This window comes from Lates calcarifer, linkage group LG2 (assembly GCF_001640805.2).
Source record: "Lates calcarifer isolate ASB-BC8 linkage group LG2, TLL_Latcal_v3, whole genome shotgun sequence".
NCBI lineage: Eukaryota > Metazoa > Chordata > Actinopteri > Centropomidae > Lates > Lates calcarifer.
The window spans coordinates 6,824,966-6,851,071 of record NC_066834.1 but is presented as its reverse complement, the minus strand read 5'-3'; the positions used below and the strand labels follow the sequence as shown (position 1 = coordinate 6,851,071).

At 41.4% G+C, this 26,106-nt stretch overlaps 3 protein-coding genes across 5 annotated transcripts; 1 reads left to right on the top strand and 2 right to left on the bottom strand.

The window, feature by feature from the left end:
* Positions 1-65: 65 nt before the first annotated feature.
* ap1s2 (adaptor related protein complex 1 subunit sigma 2) lies at positions 66-4,936 on the bottom strand. Its single transcript, XM_018683648.2, has 5 exons — positions 4,750-4,936; positions 4,172-4,350; positions 2,726-2,834; positions 2,442-2,579; positions 66-1,191 (listed from the first exon to the last, which is right to left on the bottom strand). Exons 2-5 carry the CDS (start codon positions 4,348-4,350, stop codon positions 1,144-1,146), a joined length of 474 nt encoding a protein of 157 aa, XP_018539164.1. The 5' UTR covers positions 4,750-4,936; the 3' UTR covers positions 66-1,143.
* Positions 4,937-5,262: 326 nt separating this feature from the next.
* On the top strand, positions 5,263-20,206 carry phka2 (phosphorylase kinase, alpha 2 (liver)). 3 transcript variants are annotated; one of them, XM_018683649.2, is made up of 33 exons: positions 5,263-6,237; positions 6,338-6,427; positions 7,233-7,391; positions 7,815-7,862; positions 9,014-9,182; positions 9,386-9,468; positions 9,580-9,660; positions 9,793-9,891; positions 9,981-10,127; positions 10,231-10,284; positions 10,497-10,619; positions 10,722-10,817; positions 11,082-11,189; positions 11,423-11,501; positions 11,933-12,067; positions 12,160-12,269; positions 12,399-12,543; positions 13,056-13,134; positions 13,217-13,377; positions 13,467-13,637; positions 13,999-14,108; positions 14,208-14,344; positions 14,444-14,606; positions 15,180-15,259; positions 15,349-15,427; positions 15,507-15,636; positions 15,730-15,831; positions 16,352-16,470; positions 16,571-16,594; positions 17,097-17,150; positions 18,133-18,366; positions 18,455-18,655; positions 18,761-20,206. In XM_018683649.2, the coding sequence occupies exons 2-33, from the start codon at positions 6,350-6,352 to the stop codon at positions 18,932-18,934; spliced, it is 3,732 nt and encodes a 1,243-aa protein (XP_018539165.1). In that variant the 5' UTR covers positions 5,263-6,237; positions 6,338-6,349; the 3' UTR covers positions 18,935-20,206. The 3 variants fall into 3 exon arrangements, with proteins under 3 accessions (XP_018539165.1, XP_018539166.1, XP_018539168.1); XM_018683650.2 differs by lacking the exon at positions 16,571-16,594; XM_018683652.2 differs by lacking the exon at positions 17,097-17,150.
* Positions 19,978-26,091, bottom strand: si:dkey-163f14.6 (uncharacterized). Its single transcript, XM_018683653.2, has 10 exons — positions 25,474-26,091; positions 25,207-25,380; positions 24,847-25,011; positions 23,436-24,581; positions 22,733-22,876; positions 21,602-21,724; positions 21,394-21,522; positions 20,911-21,120; positions 20,683-20,793; positions 19,978-20,568 (listed from the first exon to the last, which is right to left on the bottom strand). Exons 1-10 carry the CDS (start codon positions 25,523-25,525, stop codon positions 20,414-20,416), a joined length of 2,409 nt encoding a protein of 802 aa, XP_018539169.1. The 5' UTR covers positions 25,526-26,091; the 3' UTR covers positions 19,978-20,413.
* Between the last annotated feature and the right edge of the window lie 15 nt (positions 26,092-26,106).

The window sequence follows — 26,106 nt, the reverse complement described above, 5'->3', positions numbered from 1 at the left end:
ATAGTAAAGGTAAAACACAGTGTTCTTTGGTCATTTGTTAATTTTTAAGAGTAAGCCAGTTATAATACATAAAATAGTGTTTCCTTTATTTGGGTCACTATTCCATCCTGACCTATAAGACTATGAGAAAAACTGACCTAAGATTTATAATTGACAAAGCTCAATGTTTAACAAATGCATTTGTCTGGAAAATAAGTCAATTGTAAGAAAAAAACAGGACAAGAAAACAGTTTTAACAAACATGACGCTAATTACACAGAAACAGCTGTTTAGTATAGGTAAACAATTAGTCTTAGAGAAGGAAATATGAAATGGTTAATTTCTTGAGAGACAAACTGTACAAAATGACTTAATGTTTATACTGATTATGGGTAATAGTTTAATTTCACTTAATTGGTGGGTTGAATTTACCCATGTAGAAGTGATTGTAACAGTGTCAGTGATTCCCTTAATAACTAGGCCCAGCTGGTGCCTCCAATGCATGACTATTACATTTGAGTCACAGAGCTGAACATTAGATTTAAAAAAAAAACAACAACACAAAATAAAACCCAGAAAGTCATTTAGCAATACCGACTGCTGTTTAGGAGGATGTTCTAGTCCTCGTAGACTCTTCTATTCATCTGGATGAAAACATTGAGGAGCCACAACAGCTGCAGGTTTTATTCAACAACCCTCTGGGTTTTTTAAAATAGATTGCTGAGTCTTCCTTTAATGAAATCACATGCTTAGGTCTGTGATGGATGGTAATAAACAAGAAGCACCAACTGCAGCTAAAACAGCACCTCAAAGAGTCCTTGAAGTCTAACAGCACATACAACTCTGCCATCAGTGATGGATGACCTTAATGTGATGCTGGAGTTTTCATGTCATCGCTACATTGTTCTCTGTGGAGTTATAAGAAGTTAGGGGAGTGAAGTACTGATAATACTGAAGAATACAATGAGGGAGCTTGTACATAAGAAGACACACTAAAACCACAGTCGGCACCACATTGAAAGGACATTACAGGATAGTACAGTACAGAGTAATAGAGTACATACATCATGATTATATACATACAACACTGACACGGTGAACAGAAGACAACATGACAGAGACACAGAGGTTGCCAGATCTATGTCTGGATGAAAGAGAAATGGTTTATGTCAGCCCAATTTCTTCTAAAACGCTCCGCGGTGCCTCGGCCTCCTGCAGATGAAGAACAAAGGGTGCAGTGGTGGGAGAAGAATTAATATCTTTCGCCAAAATTACCAATACAGTAACGTAAAAATACTCTATTATGAGTTGAGTCTTGCATGAAAAATCCTACTTCAGTACAAGTCAATAAGTATTAGTAGCAAAATGTAATTAAAGTATTCAATTACTGAAACATCAGTGTGTAAGCAGCTTGTTACTGTTGAAGCTGCTGGAGATGGAGCTAGTTTGAATTGAACTTTATATACAGAGACATGAGATAAATTCAGGGTCTTGTGAGATGATTAATAGGAGAGGGAAGAAGAAAAAACAAAGTTCTGATTCAAAAATCTGTTTTCAGTTTTTGGACTTGGACTTCTAAATCACTATTTGGTGGAGCTGTTACCAACTCATAGACATTCGAAATATCACCCTGACTACACACACTATCAATGAGGTTGGAAACCACTGGCTTAACCTTTAACAATTTATCTTAAATGTTGGTTATATTATCTAATGTGTAAAATCATCATGTCAGATATCTCAAACCTGTGTGTAAAGTACTTGGGTAAATGTACTAGGATCCACCAGTAAAGAATTGTCCTTGTTGTCATGCAGTCAGTTTGTTCATCACTAACACATTCTGTAGCAGAGTCTCAGCAAGCTCCAAATTATAATCAATAGAATGAATCACAGTTGCAAGCTATTAAATGTCTAGTGTCCTTTGCCAGTGAGTTGAACCTTTTACAGGCCTGTACAGTCAAGTTGTGCTGTTATAACAATAGTGCTGCATGCTTTGCTATAAATAAATCACTGAGCACTGATTCTGTCGACCGCAAATGACTACAGCTAGACAGCAATGCAAACATGGCGCACTCACACAGGGAGAGAGAGGTATTAATCAAGCGCTGCAGGCTTAAAATAAACAGGTGATAGCAGGTGCAGATGGTCATGATGTGAAAAAAGGAAAACAGGAACACCTTAGTTTGTCTGTTCTAACTGGTTTGGTGTTGCTGAGTGGAATTAATCTTATATTTGCACCAACTTAAAGCTGCAATGGCTCAGCTTCTCAAATATAAAGATTTGTTTCTTTTCTTTGTCTTAAATGACATTAAGTGAATATCTTTGGGGTTTGGGCTGGTGGTTGGGCAAAGAAGTTATTTAAGGACATCACCTTAGCACTGGAAACTTTTTTCAAATTCTCTGATATTTTTCAGACTTAAATTGATTAATTGAGGAAATAACTATGTTCAATCTGAGCATACCTCCTGCAGCAGGTCAGCCTGCTCAATGGCCTTCAGCACGTTCTTCTTGGACGTCTCCTGGGCCTCTCCTCCCAGCAGGAACTCATCCAGGATAAAGTAGGCCTTCTCAAAGTTGAAGATAATATCCAGCTCACACACCTGGAAAGCCACAACACCACAAGGAGCAGCACATCAGAGGAGATACTGGCCTGACAGAAAACTCTGGATTATTGCAGTGAATTTTGTCTTTGTTTTCTTCCCCCATTATAATAAATGAGCAGGTTACATGTGTGATATTAACTCACACTGCCAAAATATTTGTCCAGCAGCTCCACATATCTATGGATGATCTCCAGGGTGATCAGCTCATTATCCTGATCCTCTACGGCACAGCAGAAATACAAGCTTGCATATCTGCAAGACAAAGAAAGCAATGGAGTGATGTAAGTGATAAGAGTAATATTAAGATCTGTCATCACTGTTCAAATTCAGATCTGCAAATGTTCAGTGTAAGACAGCACAGAGACTTGAGCAGGTTACTTAAAAAATTGTATGCAAGGATTTGGTGCTTTTTGCTTAACTGTTTCAGTCACCATGTAACAAAAAAAAAAAAACAACAACAACAAAAAAAAAAAACATATTACTTTTCCACACTGTTAATTTAATGTGTAAGGCACCTAAAAATGCCAAACTTTTAAAAACAGTGTAGCTTTAAAGCTTTATGGCTCTGCTTTTATGACCACATCATTTTGCATCTTGGCATCAATAAAACCAATAAAACCATCAGATTTTAAACATCTCTGAACAAAACCAGAACATTGTGACCTTCACAAAGATAGACTTTATTGCAGGGATATTAAATCATACTGCATTGGATTGTACATGTGTACAAAGTAAACAGGTAACTGTATATCATCATGATGCCAGAAAACACATCTTCCAGTACTGTTACTGCTATTGTCTTCTGTATTGTCATGACTTAGCAGTCATGTATCCAAGGCAAGTCAGTCGTTCTTCACACACAGTATTTGTATCATTGCCCTCCATTGTTTAGCAGTTGTTATTAAAGAGGAGGCGTTTCTAGATTTCATAACACCCCAGAAGGTGAGATCTGAATGCCAGAAATCTCAGTGCTTGACAAAATAATCTGTGAATCATTGGTTCTCATAAACAAGACCACAAAACCACCACAGATAGAGAAGTGATGTCACAAACCAAATATTGCAATGTCGCAAAAGACATTTTTACCTTAACACGTTTAAAGGTTTTACAATTTAATCTAAACTCAAGGTCCACATTCTATCTTTTTCAAGGGCTTTCAACCACATCTAAAAGTCTACATCAAATGCTATACTTAGATCACATTTTAACAACTAAACCATCTCCATGACAACTGAGCAAACTCCATCTGCTGTGAGTTGCAGACCATGGGTTGGAGATACCTTTGGTGCCCAAAACTTTTGTACAGTGCTGTGGTGGCGATATCTCACAACAAGCATCTGGTTGGCAGCTTAATTGCAACATGCAGACTGCCAACATGACACAGTCACTTATTTTCACAGTTTCAACAATAACTGAGCACTGAAATCCTCATGAAGGTAGGGTTTATGGTAGTACTGTTATATTAGTCTGCATTTGCTAGGCGTATAATAAACTGTCAAGTGAGTGTATGTGACTATGACTGTAAATGCAGAAGTGAGAAGCTATATCTGGATATCACCATATACGTCCAACTTCTCTCATTCACCTACCTCTTATACACAATCTTGAGGTCCCTCCACTCCAAGAAGCTGCACATCTTGGGTTTCCTGGCCAGTATGGTCTGGACCAGGTCTCTGGAGATCTTCTTCCTCTCCTTGTCAGACAGAGGTACATACCATTTCTGTAACCGCAGCTTTCCCTGCCGGCTAAACAACAGCATGAACTGCATCTGGAGGAGGAAGTTCATTTCAAAAGTTATTTATACTTGAGATGAGATAAACATTGATTTATTACGTTTTAAGGAAGGAATTAAAAGAATAAGAGGATTTCCATGAGGGTAAAGTTAATTCGGTACATCAAACGGAAAAACAATTTAGAGACGCCCAATACATGCACACACGCATTATCTTTCGAAGATAATACAACCCAGCCGTATTATCAAATTTATTCTACATTTGGTAAATATTACGTCCGGTAGGCTTTTACACAAAGTTTCATTAGCTTATATTAGCTAACCTTGCTAAATTGCTACATATTAACATCAACAACACGTTATGTGTCATTTGCGCCCCCTCCTGCGACGCTTAGCTAGCTACAGCAGTTACGAGAAGTAAACACGACTCTTTACCTTCCACCGGGCCTTCGATTTAGTCACTCGGACGACTGGTAACTTCAGTAAAAAATCAAGCGAAACACATAAACAAAACAGAGCGCGGACAGATGCTTCTGCGTCTCAGTTGGTTAGCTTCTCCTTCAGCTTGATGCTAAAGTAGCTAGCGGACGGTGGTTGCTGGTGAGACAACGATTAAGAGAGAGACGCTGTGATTGGCTGCAAAAGCCACAGCGCTGGGATTTGATTGGCTTAAAGATCCCGTTATTCGTTACGTTGTTCCTAGCATGCTGGCATGGCTGAGTCGTGTGGCTGAAAGTTTGGACATTTTCACTTCTCTTTAGTAACAATGTAGAAAAAATAAATTAATTAAAAAATACATTAAAAATAAAACAAAACAGAGACGGCACAAGCATTCAAATTTTTACTCCAAATGTAAAAGTAAAATGATATATATATAAATATATTACACATAGTAATGCATTACAATACTGCCTACAGTGCACACCTTACCAGTTTTTCTCCTGTGCCCTCAGCTTCGCCCAGAAGCCGTCCGAGACTGTGCGTGTCCGGTCTGAAGACATGGGCAGGGGGTTGATCCATCAGTGTCTGGGTTATGGGCCCAGCACACTTCCACTGTGCCACTCTGCTGGAAACAACCCCCACTGGGACTCCAACCCCCAGTCCCTGGTTTAGGAAGCCATTGCTTTATTCATTAGGCCACTGGGGCTACAAATGATTGACATTATATGTGTGCAGATGTCCTACTAACTACAGTGATGTCTTTGTGGCATTAAGTGTCTGATCAAATGGTGCAGCCTGTTAAGATGCATGGTTGACAACTTGACGGATGCAGGTTCAAATCTTACAAGAGACAATGAACAATGAAGTTATAGAGTGAATGCAAACGCCCAAAGGCTCAAAGAAATAATTGTCAAGTGTCAGGTCTAATAACACAGGGCGATAGGACGCTCACTTGGAAACTCGGAGGTCGTAGGTTTGAATCTGCCACAGCGGTCAAATGTTGCTTACATGTTAATGCACTGGTAATGATAATCCAGTGATACAATACATAAAAATAACCGAGGCCATTCACTTCTCTGCTCTTTTCTTTGCTGCTCTGCTTCGAAGCCTTGGAAAGGGAAGAATTAAAAGTCCTTTAGCGCCCCCTGTCGTCAAACAATCAAACAACACGGACATAATGTTTTGGGGTTTTTTCAGAATGGATGTAGTTGTATTCAGGCACTCCTCGTCTACGAATCTCAAACTGTAAAAGCTCACCTTCTGTCATCTTCAAGCCCTGACTCTATATATCAACCACTTTGATCATCTTTTTCTCTTTCTGTGTAAATGTGTGAATACAGAGCTTAACGTTAAATGCTGTCCGTCCAAAACAGCTGGATGCTACTCGGCTAGCAAGCTGTAGCAGAGCAGCCGCTGCGGAGTAGTGAAGGTGTCAGGTCCAATCCGCGCTGCAGGACTGGAGGGATGGGCCACTGCTTCACGGTAGGTCATACCTCAACGATTAAGCATATGAAGTGTATTTACAGACAGGCAAGCTTTTAGTGTTTTATACTTGTTGAGACATAATTTGTTGTGTGTGCAGTGATCAGCGAGGATGAGGAGCCGCAGTAACTCAGGAGTGAGGCTGGATGGCTATGCCAGGCTAGTCCAAGAGACTATCCTGTGTCATCAGGTGAGTCCACTGCAGGGTACAGGATAGTGTGTGTGCAGGTGTCTCAAGTGATGGAATAGTTGTTGCTTTTTTCGCTTAAGTAAAAGTAGCTAATGCTGAACTACCAACCAAGCAATGGCCCCTGAAGCTCCTTTTTATTACATATTATTTGGGTCTACATAATTGCTTGATCACTATATATCATTACCAGTATGATATCTGGCACCAGAATGTTTTGAAGTATGAAGCAACACAAAAAAGGAAGTACCTCAAAATTGTATTTCAGCACAGTATGTTTGAGATGCCCTCTATCACTGCATTTGCATGCATGGAAGCTTAAAACTCTGTTTAGTTTTACATGTTTTTTTTGCATTTTTGTGATCAAATCCTCCATCTTTTCCTGTGGAAAGATGTTAGATATGCAGATGTTTTGTAGCCTGTAGTGCAGGTTCAGGTTCAACCAGGTTGAGCTGCATAGAAATAAACAAGGCGTGAGCAAAGTTCAGCCCCAGGAGTAGGCTGGGACTGGAAAACTATGCACCTTTATCTATCAGCACTTGAGTTCATATCGAGGCACTGTCAACAGCTGTCAAAGTTTAAAACTGTGACCCACAGGGTTCACAGCTGATTGAGAACAGTGCCAGCTTTCCTTACAAAACATGTGGGTCCCTCAACCAAAAACTGAAACTGAAACTATGTAAATGATATTGTTATTAGTAAATGACCCAACTTAAAATCCTGGCAATCATAGGATTTTAAGTGTGAGGATGACATGTTCGCCCTGTCTTTGTTGTTAATTAAACCCTTGTGTGTGTGTTTGTTTCAGAACCCAGTGACAGGATTGCTGCCCGCCAGTGCCCAGAAGAAGGACGCCTGGGTGAGAGATAATGTGTACAGTGTCCTGGCTGTGTGGGGGCTGGGCATGGCCTACCGCAAGAACGCAGACCGCGATGAAGACAAGGCCAAGGCCTACGAACTGGAGCAGGTGTGTTTATGACACACACACAAAGAGAGAGAGAGAGAGGGTTAATGTGTACACCAGTGCATGTTTGTTCTACCTGTTATGTTGCGTTAAATGTTTTAGCATAGTAAGCTTTTGGGGCATCACATTCCCATTTGATTAGTCTACATCTTATTCTGGAAACACTGATCTGCAGGAGAATATAAAGTAGGATAAAACTAAACTGCTTCAGAGCCAACTTATTATGTTATTACAAGTTAACCAATTTGTTAGTAAGTGAAGAAATGAGATGGAAAGTTTGGAAATAAATACAGTAACAAGAGATCATAATAGCTGTCTTCAATCCAGCCTTCTTCACGTGATTACAGAACAACAGTCTACTGGACTAAAAATAGAAAACACCTTAGATTTGTATTTTACTAATGAGTTGTTGCTGTTTGTTTGCAGAGTGTGGTGAAACTGATGCAGGGACTTCTACAGTGCATGATGAGACAGGTATGGCGTACCTGACCTCACACTGAACGTTTACGTGTTCATTTGTGTTTGCACACATAAACATTATGTCCTAGTAGCAGAAAATTCGATAAACCAGTGGTCTAGTTCTGAGAAACCACAGCATGTTATCAGGGGTACTGTGGTATTTATGTAAACACAGTTGGCTGCTATCTGTACAAACTAATGATTATCAATATGTTTGTGATCTACATTTGGAAGTGTGTATGCTGTTTTTTTGCTCTCACCTTCCATTAATGGAAATAAGATGAAGATGCCAAATTGACAGGAGAGTGTTAAAATGCTGCAGTGCCTAGGAGGCCATAAAGTAAAAGGCTCCATCCTGTGGTGCTGAGATATTGTCATGGAAATTGCATTACATAAATATCATCCTCTCTAGGCCTAAAGAAATTATTCTTGAGGCTCACTAGGATGTAGAGGAGTAGAGAGAGTGATCAGAAACCTTTATAATGCTGTACAAGGATATAGATAATCAGATTACTCGTTTCCATTTCAACTTTATGTCCTGCGTGTCATCAAAAATAGGATATGGAGAAGTGGGATTCTAGTGTGACTGTAAATACACTCTGATGGTGAATTAATGTTTGTTTTCATTTTTTGAAACTGTAATGTTGCACAATTTTTTCAAAGTTTTAGGTAAAATAAAATATCTACTAAATTCTCAAGCTGCAACAATTATGAGATTGATGGCTGGGTTGATTAGTTGGATGACAGGAAAAATAATTTTTGTTTGGTTTCAACTTGTCAAATGTGAATATTTTTGGGTTTCTGTAAGTAAAGTTAATATGTTTGGGTTTTAAACTGTTTTTACTGTCAGACAAAATAAGATTATTGACTAAATGAGCAACTGATTAATCAAGAAAATAATGAACTGATTAATCAATGATAAAGATAATTGTAAGTTGCAAACCAATGATTTCACATGAAACTGAAATGGGGCAGTTTGAGAACTTTTGAGGCATCCTAGGACCAACAGGTCTAAGATACAGTTAATGTATCATATTGTAACATTCACACCAATCCAGCCAGATCCCTTTTTGGTCCCATCTTGCCCAGACAAACATCGGCGAGCTGTCTGCTGGCATGTGTGTGTAATTTGTGTATGCATATTTTGCATGTCCATGTGTTTTTAGGTGACCAAGGTAGAGATGTTCAAACACACCCAGAGTACAAAGGATTGCTTGCATGCCAAATATGATACTCCCACCTGTGCCACAGTTGTTGGGGACGACCAGTGGGGTCATCTCCAGGTGGATGCCACCTCGATTTACCTGCTGATGCTGGCGCAGATGACAGCCTCAGGTACATTTGTTACCTTTTCTGTGTTTGTGTTCTCTCACTTGGCAAAGATGATTTTTGGTTTTATGCACTGTATTAAGTATTAAGAAAACACTTTACCAAACAGCAGTACATAATTAAAGTACCTAAGCATTGTACTCTTGAAGGAATACAACGAGCAACACTGAACACGAGTTTGTTGCTGAGTGTGTGACGTTATTGTGCAGGTCTTCGTATCATTTCAAACCTGGATGAAGTAGCCTTCATCCAAAACTTGGTCTTCTATATAGAAGCTGCCTACAAAGTGGCGGTGAGTACCATTTTCAAATGTTTGGGAGGGTGGTTTGTATTGTAGGTGGTCAGGTTGAGTTCAGGGACTGGAGAATGTGGTAAGAAATTGTGTCTCTCGCCCTCCCTGCAGGATTATGGAATGTGGGAACGAGGTGACAAGACCAACCAGGGCATCCCTGAGCTCAATGGCAGCTCTGTGGGAATGGCCAAGGTACACGAGCCACAGATTACATTTATTGTTGTCATTTATTTATTAATTGCAGTCATTAATGTATTGTACATTAATGACCAAAATAGGAAAGTATAATATAAAATGTATATTGTTGCATGGGGTGGTTTGCAGGCTGCTCTGGAGGCCATTGATGAGCTGGATCTTTTTGGTGCCCACGGAGGACCAAAGTCAGTTATCCATGTTTTGCCCGATGAAGTGGAACATTGTCAGGTACCACTGGCTTTTCCTCCCTCCAATGATCTCAGCGTCATCTCTGCTTATCTTTTCACTGCTGAGTGTGTTTGTCTGTTTTCCTGCAGTCCATCCTGTGCTCCATGCTGCCAAGAGCTTCAACTTCAAAGGAGATAGACGCCGGCCTTCTGTCTGTCATTTCCTTCCCTGCTTTTGCTGTTGAGGATGCTGACCTGGTCGGCATCACTAAGTCAGAAATTATAAGCAAACTGCAGGTACAGTCTAAACAAGAGAGACACGGATCAGACGACACACAGAACAGTACACAATGAGAGTATTAAAAGAGGAGGAAATTTCTGTTCTTTGGTATAATTTCAGGGTCGCTTTGGCTGCTGCCGCTTCATCAGGGATGGATATCATTGTCCTAAAGAGGTAATATATTTAATTTAACTGCTGTAGTGTAGAGACATGCAGCAGAACCAGGGATTACTTAGTGAGAAAGAATATTGTTGATGTTAGAGATTAACACACAACACTTTAACTATGACATAAGGAAAAGAGGTACACTTTTATTTATTTAAGAGAACTGTGTTGTGTATAATTTGAGGTGGAAGGCTCAAGTTCTCAAGCTTTTGTCCCACTAGGATCCGTCTCGGCTGCACTACGATCCAGCGGAGCTCAAACTGTTCGAGAATATTGAGTGTGAGTGGCCTGTGTTCTGGACTTACCTCATTCTGGACGGTATCTTTGCTGGAGACCAAGTACAGGTAGTAAAACCAAGCGCACTGGTCTATATGCAGGTTCTTCTGTTTCCACACAGTCATGGATTCACTTTAACATTGAGTAAAATGACTTTGTGTTTTGTACAGGTGCAGGAGTACCGCGAGGCACTGGAGGGCATTTTGATCAGAGGGAAGAATGGTATCAAACTGGTGCCTGAGCTTTACTCTGTACCACTCAACAAGGTATTCCTTTCCCATGAGAAAGACATGGAAGATTAGAGAAAAATAAGATAGAAATTAGATAGAAATAAGAAATTCAGTGTTTTCAAATTTTGCAGTGTTCACATCCATGTTTTCCATGAAGTAGTTTGAAGATATTGCACGTTCTGTTGGTCAATAAAAGAAGGGTAATCTATAAGTCAGAAAAAAAAGTTCATTGCATCTGGACCATCATATCCTTATGTCAGGCAACCGAATAAGAATGAGGACGTGTTTTGTCTCTTACAGGTGGAGGAGGAGTACAGCAATCCTCACTCAGTGGACAGAGTGGCCATGGGGCAGCTGCCGCACATGTGGGGACAGTCGCTCTACATCTTGGGCTGTCTTCTGGCTGAGGTATTCACAGGATCTTTGCACACCACCTCTGATGTTACCATGCAGCACTTTGCACCTGTCACAGCAACTGACAATGTCACAAATCAGGAGTATTGTGGATTTTATATTGTAAATGAGTACAGGCCACATGTCTTTATTTAAACATAAACATACAGTAAACCCACTGCCATTGTTTCCCACTGTAATAATTCACCCTCTCTGTCTCTATCTGTCTTTCTCTTTCTGCTTTTAAGGGGTTTTTAGCACCAGGAGAAATAGATCCTCTCAACAGGAGATTTTCAACAAGCTTTAAGCCAGATGTTGTGGTACAAGGTTGGTGATTAATGAATAATTTGAGGACAATGTCAGAAATATCGAGGGAGGTTTACCTCTCATAGATCCTTACTGCTTGTAGGGCAGTATTATAAAATCTAGCTTAAATGTTGCATCAGAGGCCTTCCTCAGCTTGTTGTAGCCGAACAAACAGTGTTTATATTCTGTAAACTGGCAATGTTCACTCAGACTTAAATCTACATTGTAAGACTTTCCTCAGCCTCAGATGTACTTTGGTTCAGCTATTCCTTTTAGTTTAGATTTGTTTCTGCGACATTATGAGAGGGAGTACATAAATCACTCATATCTTAAAACAGAAAGAGTGGCCAGGACTTACATCTGATGTAGTTCTTATGTTAACATTGGTTTATATACAGATTTCCATGTAAAGGGAAGGATATAGTGAATTTATTTTTACATGTATGTGTCAGTTTGTGTTCTGGCAGAGTCAGAGGAGGTCCAGGAGTTGTTAAATGATCATGGGATAACGGTCCAGACGATGTCAGAGGTTCTGCCTATCAGGGTCATGCCTGCTCGCATCCTGAGCCATGTCTATGTCAGACTGGGTAAAACAAGCACAAAGCACTCTTTTCCTTAGTGTTGAGGCATGTGTGTGTTTGTGAAATAATAAAAGTAACATCTTGTGTAATTGCCACAGGGAACTGCAAGAAACTGAATTTGAGTGGGAGGCCCTACAGACACATTGGAGTTTTGGGAACATCCAAATTTTACCAAATCAGAAACCGATCCTATATATTCACCCCCCAGGTAAAACCAGCTGGAGATGTTGACAGAGCTATTTAGAAGGAGTTAGTAATGAATACCAACAATTAATACTTTGGTTTCTTTCTGTCTATTTGTCTGTCTTTTTTCTTCTTTTCTATGCTCATTGTCCAGTTTCTGGATCAGCACCATTTCTACCTGGCGCTGGACAACCAGATGATAGTGGAGATGTTACGAACAGAGCTGGCCTATCTCTCCTGTTGCTGGAGGATGACAGGACGACCCACGCTCACTTTCCCCATCACCCGCAGCATGCTGGGTAATAAGGCTCTTAACCCAAAGCAATTCAGTTGACAAAAAAAACATACAAAACTTGTGCAATCACATGTAAATTGAACTGCAACTTAAGAATTCTTAAGAACTTAAGAGGAGGAGAGGGAGGCACAAAGAAGGAAAGAAAAAGAAGTGATGCCAGAGAAAAAGATGGGTATTTGAAACCAGATGCATGTGAAGAACAACAGCGACAGCAAGGTGGAGGAAACTGCTGGTTGTTTGGCACAGGCTAGACAATAGAACCTCCCTCCTCTTCCTTCACCTCTCAACCTCTCTCACTGTCCCCTTTCCTCAATGTCTCCATCACCCTGTATCTCCTTCATCCTCCCACCCTCCCTACCTTTCCTCTGTCTCCCTCACCCTCTCGCTTATCCCTATCCCCTATCCCTAATGTGGGATCTATTTATGTAGCTGTGATAATGAATGTACGTACTGCATATGTTGCCATTTTTGTCAGATTATTTCACTGCGCTGCATTTATTGACTTTTTATGTCCAGTTGAAGATGGAGATGCAATCGACCCATGTATCCTAGCAACCCTCAGGAAACTACAGGACGGCTATTTTGCTGGAGCGAGGTCTGTTTCCAACTTAAGACATCATATCATTACAGGAAATAGAATGTCTGTTTTTACAAGTGTGTTGTGGATGTTACTACAGGGTGCAGATGTCAGACCTCTCCAGTTTCCAGACCACTTCGTTCCACACTCGCCTCAGCTTCCTGGATGAAGAGAATGATGACAGCTTGCTCGAGGATGATGATGAGGAAGAGGAAGATGATGATGGATATGGAGAGGAATATAACAAATGCGGACCCTCAGGTAGCTAGTGATGATCAAAGTATGTGTGTATCTGTTACAATTATATTTGATTCATTTAGTTGATGTGGTGTGTATGTATTTGACTCCAGAGGGCTCAGAGGACATGTTTGACCAGTACCTCACGCAGCTCCTCCACAGCACCAACACCAAGAGCCATCTCCCTCCCATCCAGCGGGGGCAGCACCATGTCTTCAGTGCTGAACACACCACAAGAGACATCCTTTCTCTCATGGCCCAGGTCCAGGGCCTCAACATGCCCAGTGAGTTACCCTTTAAGAATATAATGTAGGTACAAGGTAGAGGTGGGTGTTGCTTTAAATTTTTTGATGCTAGTGCTCATACCATACCTGAGATTTGGTACTGATATCAAAATAATACATTGTAATATTTTGCTCTTCCTCAGCTTTTTTTCCTTCCCACTGTAAGTGTAATCCCCAGCAACAAGACCAAAATGAGTGAAGATGCATTGTAAAGGTGTTGTCAGAAAGCTTACAGGAAATGTTAGGAAATCTGAGGTAGATGAAGAACAACTTGAACAAAGAACACCAGAAATGTAAACTCAGAATTAGTGTGGTTGTTTTTTCCTAATATGTTGTTTTAATTAGTGTTGTAATGTTCTAGAGTCTTCCATGTATCTACCTGTGACTCCTGTCATGAACAAACACCGCAGATCTCTCAACCTTCTTGACGTTCCTCATCCCCAGCATAGCCCACATGCAAAGCAGCACAAGGTAGGCACAGCAGATCCGTCCACAAGAAACCTTGTTTCTCCTGTGACTTCAGTATTGCTCTTGAAGTGGACTTATTTTAACACTGACGTCCCTCACAAGCCCCACAGTGCTGCTGATCTGCACCTGCCCCGAGACTCTCAGGGCAACACGGACTTTGCAGCGTTGGTAAGGCAACTGAAAGAGTGTCCCACTCTGCAGGACCAGGCTGACATCCTCTACATTCTCTACGTAATGAAGTAAGGACACAGAGACAACTGCAAACACAGTCACACACAGCTTATTGCCAGCTTTGGCATACTAAGAGGTAAACAATGTGGTTTTCTTCTCATTACCAGAGGAGCTGATTGGCTGGTGGAGCTGTCAGGTCCTGGGCACGGTGGGGTCAGCGTGCGCTCACTGTTAGAGGAGCTTTATGTGCAAGCTGGAGCCTGCAAAGAGTGGGGGCTCATCAGATACATCTCTGGAATACTGCGCAAGAGAGTGGAGGTTCTTGCAGAGGTCAGTGAAAAGTCATAGTATATTTATTTTATAGGTTGGCTTAGGAGCTAGTGAGAGAGTTCCTTGTCAGTAATTTGACAAAAATCTTAGAGCTTCAGATGTGGCCTAGCTGACCTAGCTGCCAGCACTTGGCAGTTCACATTTTCCACCCCACTTCAAAATATAGATTTTTGTCCTGTGATGATTATGAAGTAGTATTTAAGAAGAACTTTTAACAAGTCCCCTGTGACCCACTTAGTTGTTAGACATACTGACTGTCAGACTCAAGACCTGTTGCTCGTGAGAATAAAAATAATTTCCGCCCAGCCCAACTTAGGTCCTGGATCAGATATTGGTTATGAGGACCTGAGCTGACCCATGAAGACTTCTGATTGGCACCCTTGTCTGTGACCATCACGAGCTACCATCTTGCTGACAAATAAACAGATGAAAACATACATACAATCTCATGTACTGGCCATGAGAAAAAAACCCCATCATAACACTTGTATAGTCAGACTGAGGGAAAGGTAAAGAGTCTACAGCATCACTGAATTATGAGATTATTGTAATAATTCCATGTCTGTTCCTCAGGCCTGCACAGATCTTATTTCCCATCACAAGCAGCTGACTGTGGGTCTACCTCCTGAACCCAGAGAAAGAGTCATCACAGTGTAAGAGAGATTTTGTGCATACATCAAGGTTTTGTCGAACTCATTACCACACACTGAATCAACTCTTCCCCCTCACCGTTTCTTTTTAGGCCACTACCTCCTGAGGAGTTGAACACTCTCATCTATGAAGCCAGTGGTCAGGACATCAGTATAGCCGTCCTCACTCAGGTAAGACTGCCTCAGGACCCTCTCCAAATGATATTGGAGATAATATTACAGTTGTGAACTGTGTGTGTTTGTCCTATAGGAGATCATGGTCTATCTGGCCATGTATGTGCGCTCCCAGCCTGCTCTGTTTGGGGACATGCTCCGACTCAGGATAGGACTCATCATGCAAGTGATGGCCACTGAGCTGGCACGTAGCCTGCACTGCTCTGGTAGGGGAACCAAACACGTTTACACACAACTGTGAGCAAACACAAACTACCCTGCATGGTAAAAATGAAAAAAACTGTGTAACACTTTTGTAGGGGAAGAGGCATCTGAGAGTTTGATGAGCCTGAGTCCGTTTGGCATGAAGAGCCTCCTGCATCACATCCTCAGCGGCAAAGAATTTGGGGTGGAGAGGAGCAGTGAGTTTTTTTCCCCTCGTTTCCTCTGCCTCTCTTGTTGCAACATTAGTTCTGAGTGAGAAGCTTTAGTGAAGAAATGAGGTAACAAAAAAGGTCAGAATGAGCTTGAGTCAACAGAGAAATAATTGTGAGAAGAGTAAAGCAAGGTACAGATGACATTGTAGCTGCAGCAGCTGTGGCAAGGGCCAGTTCATTTAATGTTTTTACCCACATTAGCAGCATGGCTTGAGGGATGGCAATGTCAGTCTGTTGGTCAGTTCATCACTTTGGTCCAGACTGAAATATCTTGACAGTTATTTTAATGGATTGCTTGGTTCATCTCCTTTGGCATGGGGAGATGATGACACCTAGGTCTGCTTGGCCTAGTTGTTTTCCCATCTAGGAAATCCACTAAAATCCACTAATTAGCCAAACACCAGATCAAAAGAAATGCTGCAGCAATTCACAGGTCAGGAACTGAGCTATGGAATAAGTGTTGTATGGCTTTTTTTTCTTTTCTTTTTTTGTCTCTGTCAATCAGTGCGGCCAATCCAGTCAACAGCCACTAGTCCTGCCATCTCCATCCATGAATTAGGCCACACTGGCGCCACCAAGACTGAGCGCACAGGAATACACAAACTAAAGAGTGAGATAAAACAGGTGGGAATTGCAAGTAAAAAACTGGATAATAATCAGACTTTTTCATATGCTATCTACCTACCTATGAACAGAATAACATTGTTCTTGCTTTTGGTTGCAGCTGGATGACTCTCGTCCTCTCAGTGTGGGTTTGATTTGATAACATCTAGCATGCAACTGTTTCTAACTTGAGTCTAAACAACCAAACCGCCGGCTAATTCCTGCTCGTAAACCACTCGCTGGCTCTTATTGTTTCGTGAGCCACAGTGCCCTCCATAGCTGGAACGTATTTCACTTCATCGCATGTCAGTAGGAGAACATTTAAACATTTCTAACATTTCCACAAATTTATTATCTCTTGAGCCAGTACAGATTTTGATCAGGCTGCTTTTAAGCAGCTCACTCTCATAACTCATTTTGTGATAGCGTTTCGTCATGGAGCATTATCATTTGTTTGTCGGATGGTCTCTCTTGTGATCGGTCTGGTAGAACTCGTGTTTCTGAGAATGTTTTGCGTTGAATTTTTCACTTTACAGATTGTATCATTACGCTCTGTGTGGCTGCAGCGTCATCATGACTGTTGTATGAGAACGATGTGAACCATTTCAAACTGTTCTCCGTCATCTGTCATCCATATCCATGTGTAGATCTTCAGCGGTGGTCTTTCCTTGAATAGCAGTGTCACTTCTCCTCGATCCACGGTAAACCATTTCACCTCATCTGCTTTAGATTGCCTTGGTTTGTCCTGCACAGGGTCGCTGTAGTTAGACTGTATGTATGTTTTTTAAATCCAGATTTCATATTTTATGTCAGTTATAGATACCACATACCTTGCTGCACTTAAGGATGAGGCTGGGGTTATGTTTAGTGACCCAAACCAACAATAAGTTTAATCTGCCAACAAGTGTTATCCTTGTAGTCTAGGTACTGATATAGCTTGTGTCCGTGCTGTAGAACTTCTTGCTATTTTTAAAAATGATATCTTTTTAAAGTAGAATAACACCAGCCTTGTCCTTTAATTTGTTGCTCACATGTCTTGTAGACAAGTAATAGAGCATGAATTCAGTATGCATGACTGATTGCATGAAGTACTGTAGATATATTTTAAAACTGCTACTTTGAGTGAATTGACCGCTAGGGTCATCAACCTTATTCAGATGCATTTGTTATGGTACGACAAACCTGTATATGCTATCACTCTTGTCAGTACACTGTATCTTGTAAAAAGGCCTTGTTCATCACCACCAGTCATAAGCCTGATGATGCAGTGAAGGGCTGACTCATAGGAAGACTGAATTCAGATTTACGACCCCTAATTATTATCTTAAAGGGGAACTCCACCAATTTTACACATCAAAGTCTGTTAACAGCTCTTGGCAAGTACTACTGCGTATGGAGGAAAAAAATCTGACAAATTCCCTCATGTGATGTCACTTGAGTTGGTGTTGGCTGGGTCTGAAGACTGCAAGTTAGCTCCAACATGACGGAGAATTGTAGTGGTATGGGAAAAACAGTCCTGTGGTGAAAAGAGTCTGCCTGTGTGGTACAAGCACAGCTGACAAGTGTAATGGTGTATGTAAGGAATACATTTAAAGTAAATAGAGAGATAGAGATAAGGTCAGAAATCAGTAGGGTGGTCCAGTAAATATGTTCTAAAAGCATCTTTCTGTCCTTGCACTGCAGCGTTGCAGCAGCCCGTCCACCCCCAGTGGAATCCTGTCCCCAGTGGGCCCTGGTCCAGGTGATGGACAGCTGCACTGGGAGGAGAGGCAAGGCCAGTGGCTGAGGAGACGCAGGCTGGATGGAGCCATAAACAGGGTACCAGTGGGTTTCTACCAGAAGGTCTGGAAGATCCTGCAGAAGTGCCACGGCCTGTCCATCGATGGATATGTGTTGCCTTCTTCTACCACACGAGAGGTAGGGTTAGGGGTTAGTTCTCGCAGTCTTGCAGCTAAAGCTCTGCTAAAGCTTTCTGGGTATGTGTTTAATTCTGTTCTCTGTGTAGATGACAGCAGGAGAGATTAAGTTTGCGGTGCAGGTGGAGTCTGTCTTGAACCACGTCCCTCAGCCAGAGTACCGGCAGTTGCTCGTGGAGACTGTGATGGTTCTAGGCTTGGTAGCTGACGTGGATGTGGACAGCATTGGTGGCATTATCCATGTGGACCGAATCCTGCATTTGGCCAATGACCTCTTTCTCAGTGACCAGGTAGTACTACTAGCAAGAGACAGTTGATGGCAAGAGATACATTTTTGAGGTGATATGATGTTCATGTTCTCTTGCGTTCACCCTTTTCTACTTCTGCATCCCCAGAAATTGCACAGTGCTAGTGATTATTTCCTTGAGAAGGATCCAGCGACTGGAATCTGCAACTTTTTCTATGATAGTGCCCCGAGCGGCAGCTATGGAACCATGACCTATCTGTCCAAGGCAGCGATCACTTATGTTCAGGACTTCTTGCCGAGTTCCAGCTGCCTGATGCAGTGAAAAAAGAAGACAAGTCTAGACACCTTAGGAGACGTGTTTTATAGCTGAAGGATCAACTGCTTAAAGGCAGCAAAGTTTCTCATGATCAGCTCATACAATTCATGTGGTGCTTGTAGGTATTTACTCAATAAATAATCAATAAACTCTGTAGCTCTCATACATGGATGTACTATCATAGCCTCGGCAGCTGATTACAAACCACTACATACAAATTTATTTTTTCCTTTGTGGGTCTGGACTGTGAACTTATTTATTACTTAAACAGTTGCAGGACTTAATAACATGCATTTTATGTAAACTGAAAACTCAGTGTTCTTAGAGTTGTTTGTGAGAATATTGTATCAACAGTCGTATAATTGAATATGTCATATGCCCAGCAGTTATCAGAGTAAACATTTTGATAATGTATGCACACTTATGTCTCACAAATCAATAATTTTTATTTTTATTTTATTATTTTCTGCCTCTATTATGTTTTTGTTTGATCTGTATTTAGTAATTTAATAATGCATTATTCTATTGAAATGGCCAAACTAAATAAGTGGGAAAAGTAACAAAATATTAATTAAAATATTTAATGTTTCCCCCCACAAATGACAAATTTTTGCATCGGAATTAACAAAACATTTACCTCTGATAGTGCTGATGATACAGAAACGTATGTGTTGTAGTCTTGTATTAGTGTTAACCTGTATGGAAACAAGAATCATAGTTTTCTTTGAATGCTAAGATGTTTTTGTCTTTGTGTCTTTGTGTTGTGTGCAGTGATAAAAATATAATTCTTCTAATAGTTATTTGTGCATAGTTAGGATAAGTGTGTTCCTGCTATGTTAGGGAAGAGGTATAGGAGTGTTTTATATACAGAATGTACACATACAGTATATGATGTACCTGTAAAGAATGAAATGGCAGTATAGCCAGATATTGGTTAAGTACCAGAGGTCCAGAGTATGTTGAATAAGGTATTTGTAAGTCTGAGAAGAGTGTTTTTCTGCTTTCATCCCTGTGCTTTGTTGGTCAAAGCAAAACTGCAAGAAACATAGTAAAATGTTGTTATATTTTAATGCTTACTCTTAAACTATTTACATAGTTTATATCAGAAATACAGAGATATTTATTAAAAATATAATTATTTTACTATTTTAATACATTATCCAGGTTACCTATTTAACAATTATTTTAGCAATTCCGTTGCCCCTTCATTTCCATTTCATTCAGAAAAGTATGTTTATTATAAGTATGTTCATACTGTAATAAAGCCATTTAACCAATGATGGTAACTTATTGTTCATTTGCTACATAATACAACATTATTATTTACTTTTTTTTAACATAAAATTTTACAATGCATCATTTAAATTCAATTTAAATTTTCTGATGTAACTGCCACAGGCACTATATCATGTCACCTCCTTTATAACTCACTCAGCATGGTCTTGAAAACCCATCTAGGACTGTGATGTGTGTGTGCTTCCCAGCTCAGCCAGCAGTGTTCGCTGTTGTCCTTGGTACACATTTCTTCCAGCTATAGGGGGAGAGGCGATGGGAGGGTGGGCAGGCACATTTATACGCACCATTTTGGTTCACACACAGATGGGAACACCCTCCATTCTTCCGACTGCACTCATTAATGTCTGGAGGAGAGATTTTTTTTGTCATACAGACAAACATTCATATTAAAATGTCCCACATACCATGCACTATACTGTTACAGATGTGTGTGCATGAGTGTGCACGACCGCACTGACCCTTGCAGTGATGTCCATCTCTATGGAGTGTGTATCCTTTGGGGCAGATGCAGCGGTGAGAACCTGGGAGGTTGACACACTGCCACTCCTCCTCCTGGCACTCATTTACATCTGTGGACAAACAGATTTTTGACATAAGTTGTGGAAATAGATTGATGATTTCTTTGGAGAAATATGGGGACATAGTACGTAGTGTAGACCACCCAAAACTTCTACATTTTTTCTTACCTACGCATTCCTCCAGGAAGGCTTGTGCAGTTGAATTCTCAGGTATTGTCAGTTGCTTTTTGTATCCAGGTGCACACTCAGCAATGCAGCTGTGTCCATCTCCAGCTAAGATGTGCCCATATGTGCAGGAGCATCGGTAGGATCCTGGCGAGTTGTGGCACTGCTCCATACATGGCCCACGCCCCTGATTAACAGCACACTCATCAGTATCTGGATAAGAAAAGAAAGTTTGGGAGATGATGACAATTTTACTGTCATATTATCAAAAGTGCAGAGGTACTGGGACATAGTAGCACTCATAAAAACAGATTAACAACTACATAACAAAAGTCAGAGACCACTTTCAAATAGGAAAGTATTCAGTCTGGAAGTGGTGGACTGACCTGACTGACTGACATTGCCATTCCCATTTAGCCATGCTGCTAGCATGACTAAAAAGAGGAAGGTATGCTTCATTGTAATATTTAGCAAGTGTCCCCCAACCTTGGCAGTGGCTGTCTGCAGTCTGAAGGCTGTAGCCAGCAGGACACTGGCAATGGAAGCTTCCAGGAGTGTTAACACAGCCGAACACACAGCCTGTTACAGCTGCAGGCAGCAAGCACTCATCCACATCTGGAAATATGGACAATGATGTAGAAAAACTCTTTGACGCAAATGACTTTAACAGACACACATACAGCCAGACACGCACCTGCGCAAGAGGTCTGGTCATGAGCTAGCTGGTAGCCGTCATCACAGCCGCACATAAAAGAACCAAATGTGTTGATGCATCTCTGCTGACACCGGTGTTGCATCTCCACACACTCATCTAAATCTACACACATTCAAACAGACAGACAACACAACAGCAACGATTCAAAATGAGTGCAACCAGTAATTAATAAATACATGAGTCAAATAAAACACATAATACACTGGTTTGAATTGTCAGAATGGACACGGATTACAAATACACAGACACTCAATCTGATAAAAACACAAAGTCCAGACTGCACTGAGATGAAAGACAAGCGCAGTAGATGAAAGGTGGTCACACCCCCCCCACCCCGCAGTTTTGAATCAGGCTGTAATCTAAAACCTCACTGATGTGTCTCCATGTTAGCTTGTTGTTTTGGTCTGGTAATGAGCAAACCATAAAGCAGATGTTTTCTGACTTCCTGCTCTACAGAGACAGGAAACCGGGATGTGTAGAAAAGACTTTTCCTGCCATCTGGGAAAGCATCATTTCCCTCAATATACCTTTTCTGTGTTAATGGTTCAAAAATATTTCCACACACATCTGACACATCTTTACCTGTAGCAGACCACGTGGACATAGTATGGACGACAGACAGGAACGTTTACAAGCCTTATTTCATTGCAGTGGAATTTCTAGGCTGAAACTAAACTATAATCAGTCAAACTCTGATCTCTGGACAGCGCTATCTGTCAAAGTGCACACTGATAATAACACTGTTCAAAAATAATATCAACACCAACATCCACTGGTGGCACTCACAAATGATAGGTTGTCTGTGAGCAGACACGTGTAACTTGTGACAATATATACCGTAAATGTCAGGCTTCTAAGTTCTACAAGGTGATCATGCTGCCATAAATTTCACAGCTCACTTCTGCTTGTCTGTGAGCCACAAAACATCAAACACATAAAACATGTGAAGGAGATTCCCTGTTGTGCTGTAACATGCCTCGCTGCATGGCTGTGATGTTATTAGGAAGAGCTCAGGGTGTCCACAGAGGATTCAGGAAGAATGTTACAGTCACCATTAAAGCTTTGCAGAATGAATTAAAAAAAACAAAAACAAAACACTAATATGCTCACCACGACATGTTAGCCTGTCATCCAGCAGAGTGAATCCAGGTCTACAGTGGCACTGAGTTCTGGTCTGGTTCTGGTTAGAGCTCTGGTTGTTGTGAGAACACAGCTGGGAACAGCCGCCGTTGTTCACTGAACATGGTGTTAGCTCTGGAGGAAAACAATAAACATGGAGGATGGATCAGCTCAAGGGTAATTACCAAGGCTGGATCACCAGCCGAGCAAAGGAGGCAACTGCCCAGGTGCTGCAGACCTCCAGGGGCACCGACAGCCTCAGCTTTACTCCATATTATTTGGGTCTTCATAATTTGAATAATCAAACATAAGTTAGAGATTGAACTCTGAAGGACAATATCATCTGTACAATCCTCCACTTTGTGGCTCTGGTCTTGAGGAGGGACCCTCAAAATCTAGTTATCTTAACAGATTTATTTTATATTCAGCTTATTTGTTGTGAAGTCATGTTTTATCAGTTGTTTTTTCTGTATATCCAGCGAAGTAGTATTATTCAGTCATGGGTGTTCTATAAGGCAGCGACTGACAATTTATTTTCTTTAATTATCGATTAAGATTTCAGAGTATAAAATCTTACATTTTACATATGCCCCAGCCTCTAGCTTTTAAAACACCATGGGAAATGAAACTTGACTGTAGCATTTTCAAATTAATCTAAGAACCAAAGAAGTTATGAAGCAGTAACACCACCTACCCAGACAAACAGGTGTGACTCCGCTCCAGGTTCCTCCATGCTGGCAATAGCTGTGTATGTCGCCATGAGCCAGTGTGTAACCAGGATAGCAGGCGTACTGTATGTAATGTCTGTACACCCTGGGACCTGGATTCTCCACATTACGAAAGTAGAAGGTCCCGTGAGCGGGCACAGGTGGGTACGGGCACACAGGTCGTCTGCTGAGGCTCAGAGAGAGCAGAGGTGGTTTGGAGGTGGCGTTCATCATGAGGTTGTGGTGTTCAGTCCAGTGAGATCTTGACTGACTGGCAGTGGAGGTGTTTGATGGAAGAGTGACATTGGGTATTTGTTTTTTCCTAGTGGACTGGATGGTGGAGTTGGGATTTGAGGAAGCTGAGGCAGACAGGGAGGGCACGGGGAGTGATAAAGGGAGTGCGGATGAAGTGGAGGAAGACCTGGTAGAAATGGAATAAACAGAAGGAGATAAAGTGTATGTTGAAGTCTCGGTGGGCTTGTCTTTATCTACAGAACCAGGCAGATACTGGAAGCCAGTCTCAGCCTGTTGGTCTTCATCTGCAGTTTGTGAAAAGCCTGTTACCACTTCAGAGGGAGTCACATAATCCTGCGATGTTGCAGTATCTGTGACAGCAGTGATAGCTGGTGTTGGGGCCGCTGAAAATGATGGTGAAGACACCGATCGCTCTGTCCCTGATGCTAATGATAAGGTAGATGAGACAGTAGTAGATAGATACGGTTTAGAGTCAAACATATGTGTAACCTCGTCCACTTTCTCTGTTTTCTCGTCTGAATCTTTTGCCTCTGAGCCATGCCTCCCAGCTCCTGTTTCTGGTCCTTCATTTGCCTCCTGAAGTTGAGCCTCATGATGACTTGTTTGGACCCCATCCTTGACTTTAAAACTGGGAAAGTGAATATACTGTTGCAGGTGGACCTTTGGGTTAGTCACTTTAATCCTCTCACTGTTGGACATTTGGGATGGCGTATGAGACAACAGGCCAAATTTGAGGTTTGCTTCTTTGGCGGGTGTATTTGCATGGATATCATAGTGGGATTGCTGCTGGGTCTTTAGAACTACAGCAGCCTGAAGGTCCTGATGTATGTTGGGCTTTTGCACACTGGCGCCTGAAACAGAGTTCATCATGTCCGATTCTAACAAGGAGAAAAGAAGTGATCAAATAGTAGAGAGCAACTTTTAAAAAAAATAGTCATGAATACAGTTTCGGTTTAGTAACAGGTACAGTGCAGTAATAAACTGTACTGTGCTGTAAACTGGATATGGCAGAATTAACACAACATGATACAAAGACAGTTGCTATGACAAGATAACATTTAAAGGAATAGTTCCATATTTTGAGAAATACACATTCATTTTCTGGCTGAGTTAGATGAAAAGATAGAGCTGTTTAATGCTCACCTTTACATACAGGCCTTGTGCTATTCCAGGTGTGGCCCTTGCAGTATAACATTGAGGGCCCAACCAGATAAAAGCCACTATTACAGCTGAACACTGCCCAGGAGCCATCCTCATTCATGCTGCTGGTCCCATGGGTGAGTGGTCCCGGGCTGGGGCAACCAGAGCCTACAAGAGTGGGAGAATGAGCAGTGATTTAAAAATTTGTGTCCAACCTCTGACCTCTGTTGACTTTGTTGCTGTCTCCCCTCAAGATGGCAATACTTGAACAAAAAGAAATGAGTTAACATTATCCTCTAAATGCATTTACTGACAAAAACAGAAAATACAAATCCAAAATTAAAAATGAATGAAGCTCCTCACCAACACAGACAGGTGGGTCCCGGGACCAGTGTCCAGACACACAGCTATTGGTTTTGTATCCATGGAGCTTGTAGCCAGGATGGCAGCGGAAGATCACCAGCAGTCCACCATAACGGAAGAACGTCCTCCCATTCTCCAGGTGTCTAAAACCACTGCATCCCTCGGCACCACACGCTGTGGACAGTGTCATAATGAGTGCCTGCAGAGGTCTGAAAACACTGCTTTGGTTAACAACACAGGAGTCTGAAAATTAACTTGAGGAAATACCTGGAGAGTAGAGGCAGAGCAGAGCGACCAGTGCTGCCAGGAGGAGCCCCATCGGAGTGTGTGTTCAGGATGAAACTACGGAGCTGGGATAGCTCTCGTAACATTTGGAGGGGAAGGGATGGGAGGAGGGAAGTATTTTGGGAGTGAAAGTGTATATAAGAGGTTGAAGATTTAGGGGAGGAGAGGTCTGGGATTACTACAGGACAAGAAGTTTGGAGGGAGGAAGGAAGGAAGGAAGGAGGTGCACACAGAAAACAGATGACAGATGGATGGGGAGGTATCTGGGAAGAAACAGTTTTTACTGGCTTGTAGTAGCAACAATTCTCATTGCTTTAAGATATAAAATGACATCCTACACTCAGACTTTGACATGTATAAGGCAGTATCCAAGAACCCTGGCACTTTATAAATGATTCCTCCCCTTCCATTGCCTCTTGCAACTAGAGTGTGTGTGCATGTGTTTGAAGTGTGTGTATGTGCCGCACAAGTTAATGCTTTCAGTAAAATCCGAACCTATTATTTACTCAGACTGACAGGATGCCTGGGCCTGTTTAACTGCTCTCACCGTTTGCTAATTATAGTGGGCAGGATGCCGGAGTGAAGTAGCATACGAACACACACACATACTAAAAC

Excerpts from the sequence above, each read along its gene's own strand:
- ap1s2 (XM_018683648.2), bottom strand. The coding sequence starts at position 4,350 with ATGCAGTTCATGCTGTTGTTTAGCCGGCAGGGAAAGCTGCGGTTACAG. Across the intron at positions 2,835-4,171 it reads CTCAAGATTGTGTATAAGAG|ATATGCAAGCTTGTATTTCT; the intron begins GTAGGTGAATGA and ends TTTGTCTTGCAG. Across the intron at positions 2,580-2,725 it reads TGGACAAATATTTTGGCAGT|GTGTGTGAGCTGGATATTAT; the intron begins GTGAGTTAATAT and ends GTGGCTTTCCAG.
- phka2 (XM_018683649.2), top strand. The coding sequence starts at position 6,350 with ATGAGGAGCCGCAGTAACTCAGGAGTGAGGCTGGATGGCTATGCCAGG. Across the intron at positions 10,620-10,721 it reads TTGCTGGAGACCAAGTACAG|GTGCAGGAGTACCGCGAGGC; the intron begins GTAGTAAAACCA and ends TGTTTTGTACAG. Across the intron at positions 11,502-11,932 it reads GCCAGATGTTGTGGTACAAG|TTTGTGTTCTGGCAGAGTCA; the intron begins GTTGGTGATTAA and ends TGTATGTGTCAG.
- si:dkey-163f14.6 (XM_018683653.2), bottom strand. The coding sequence starts at position 25,525 with ATGGGGCTCCTCCTGGCAGCACTGGTCGCTCTGCTCTGCCTCTACTCT. Across the intron at positions 21,523-21,601 it reads TGACCAGACCTCTTGCGCAG|ATGTGGATGAGTGCTTGCTG; the intron begins GTGCGTGTCTGG and ends CCATATTTCCAG. Across the intron at positions 20,569-20,682 it reads AGATGGACATCACTGCAAGG|ACATTAATGAGTGCAGTCGG; the intron begins GTCAGTGCGGTC and ends TCTCTCCTCCAG.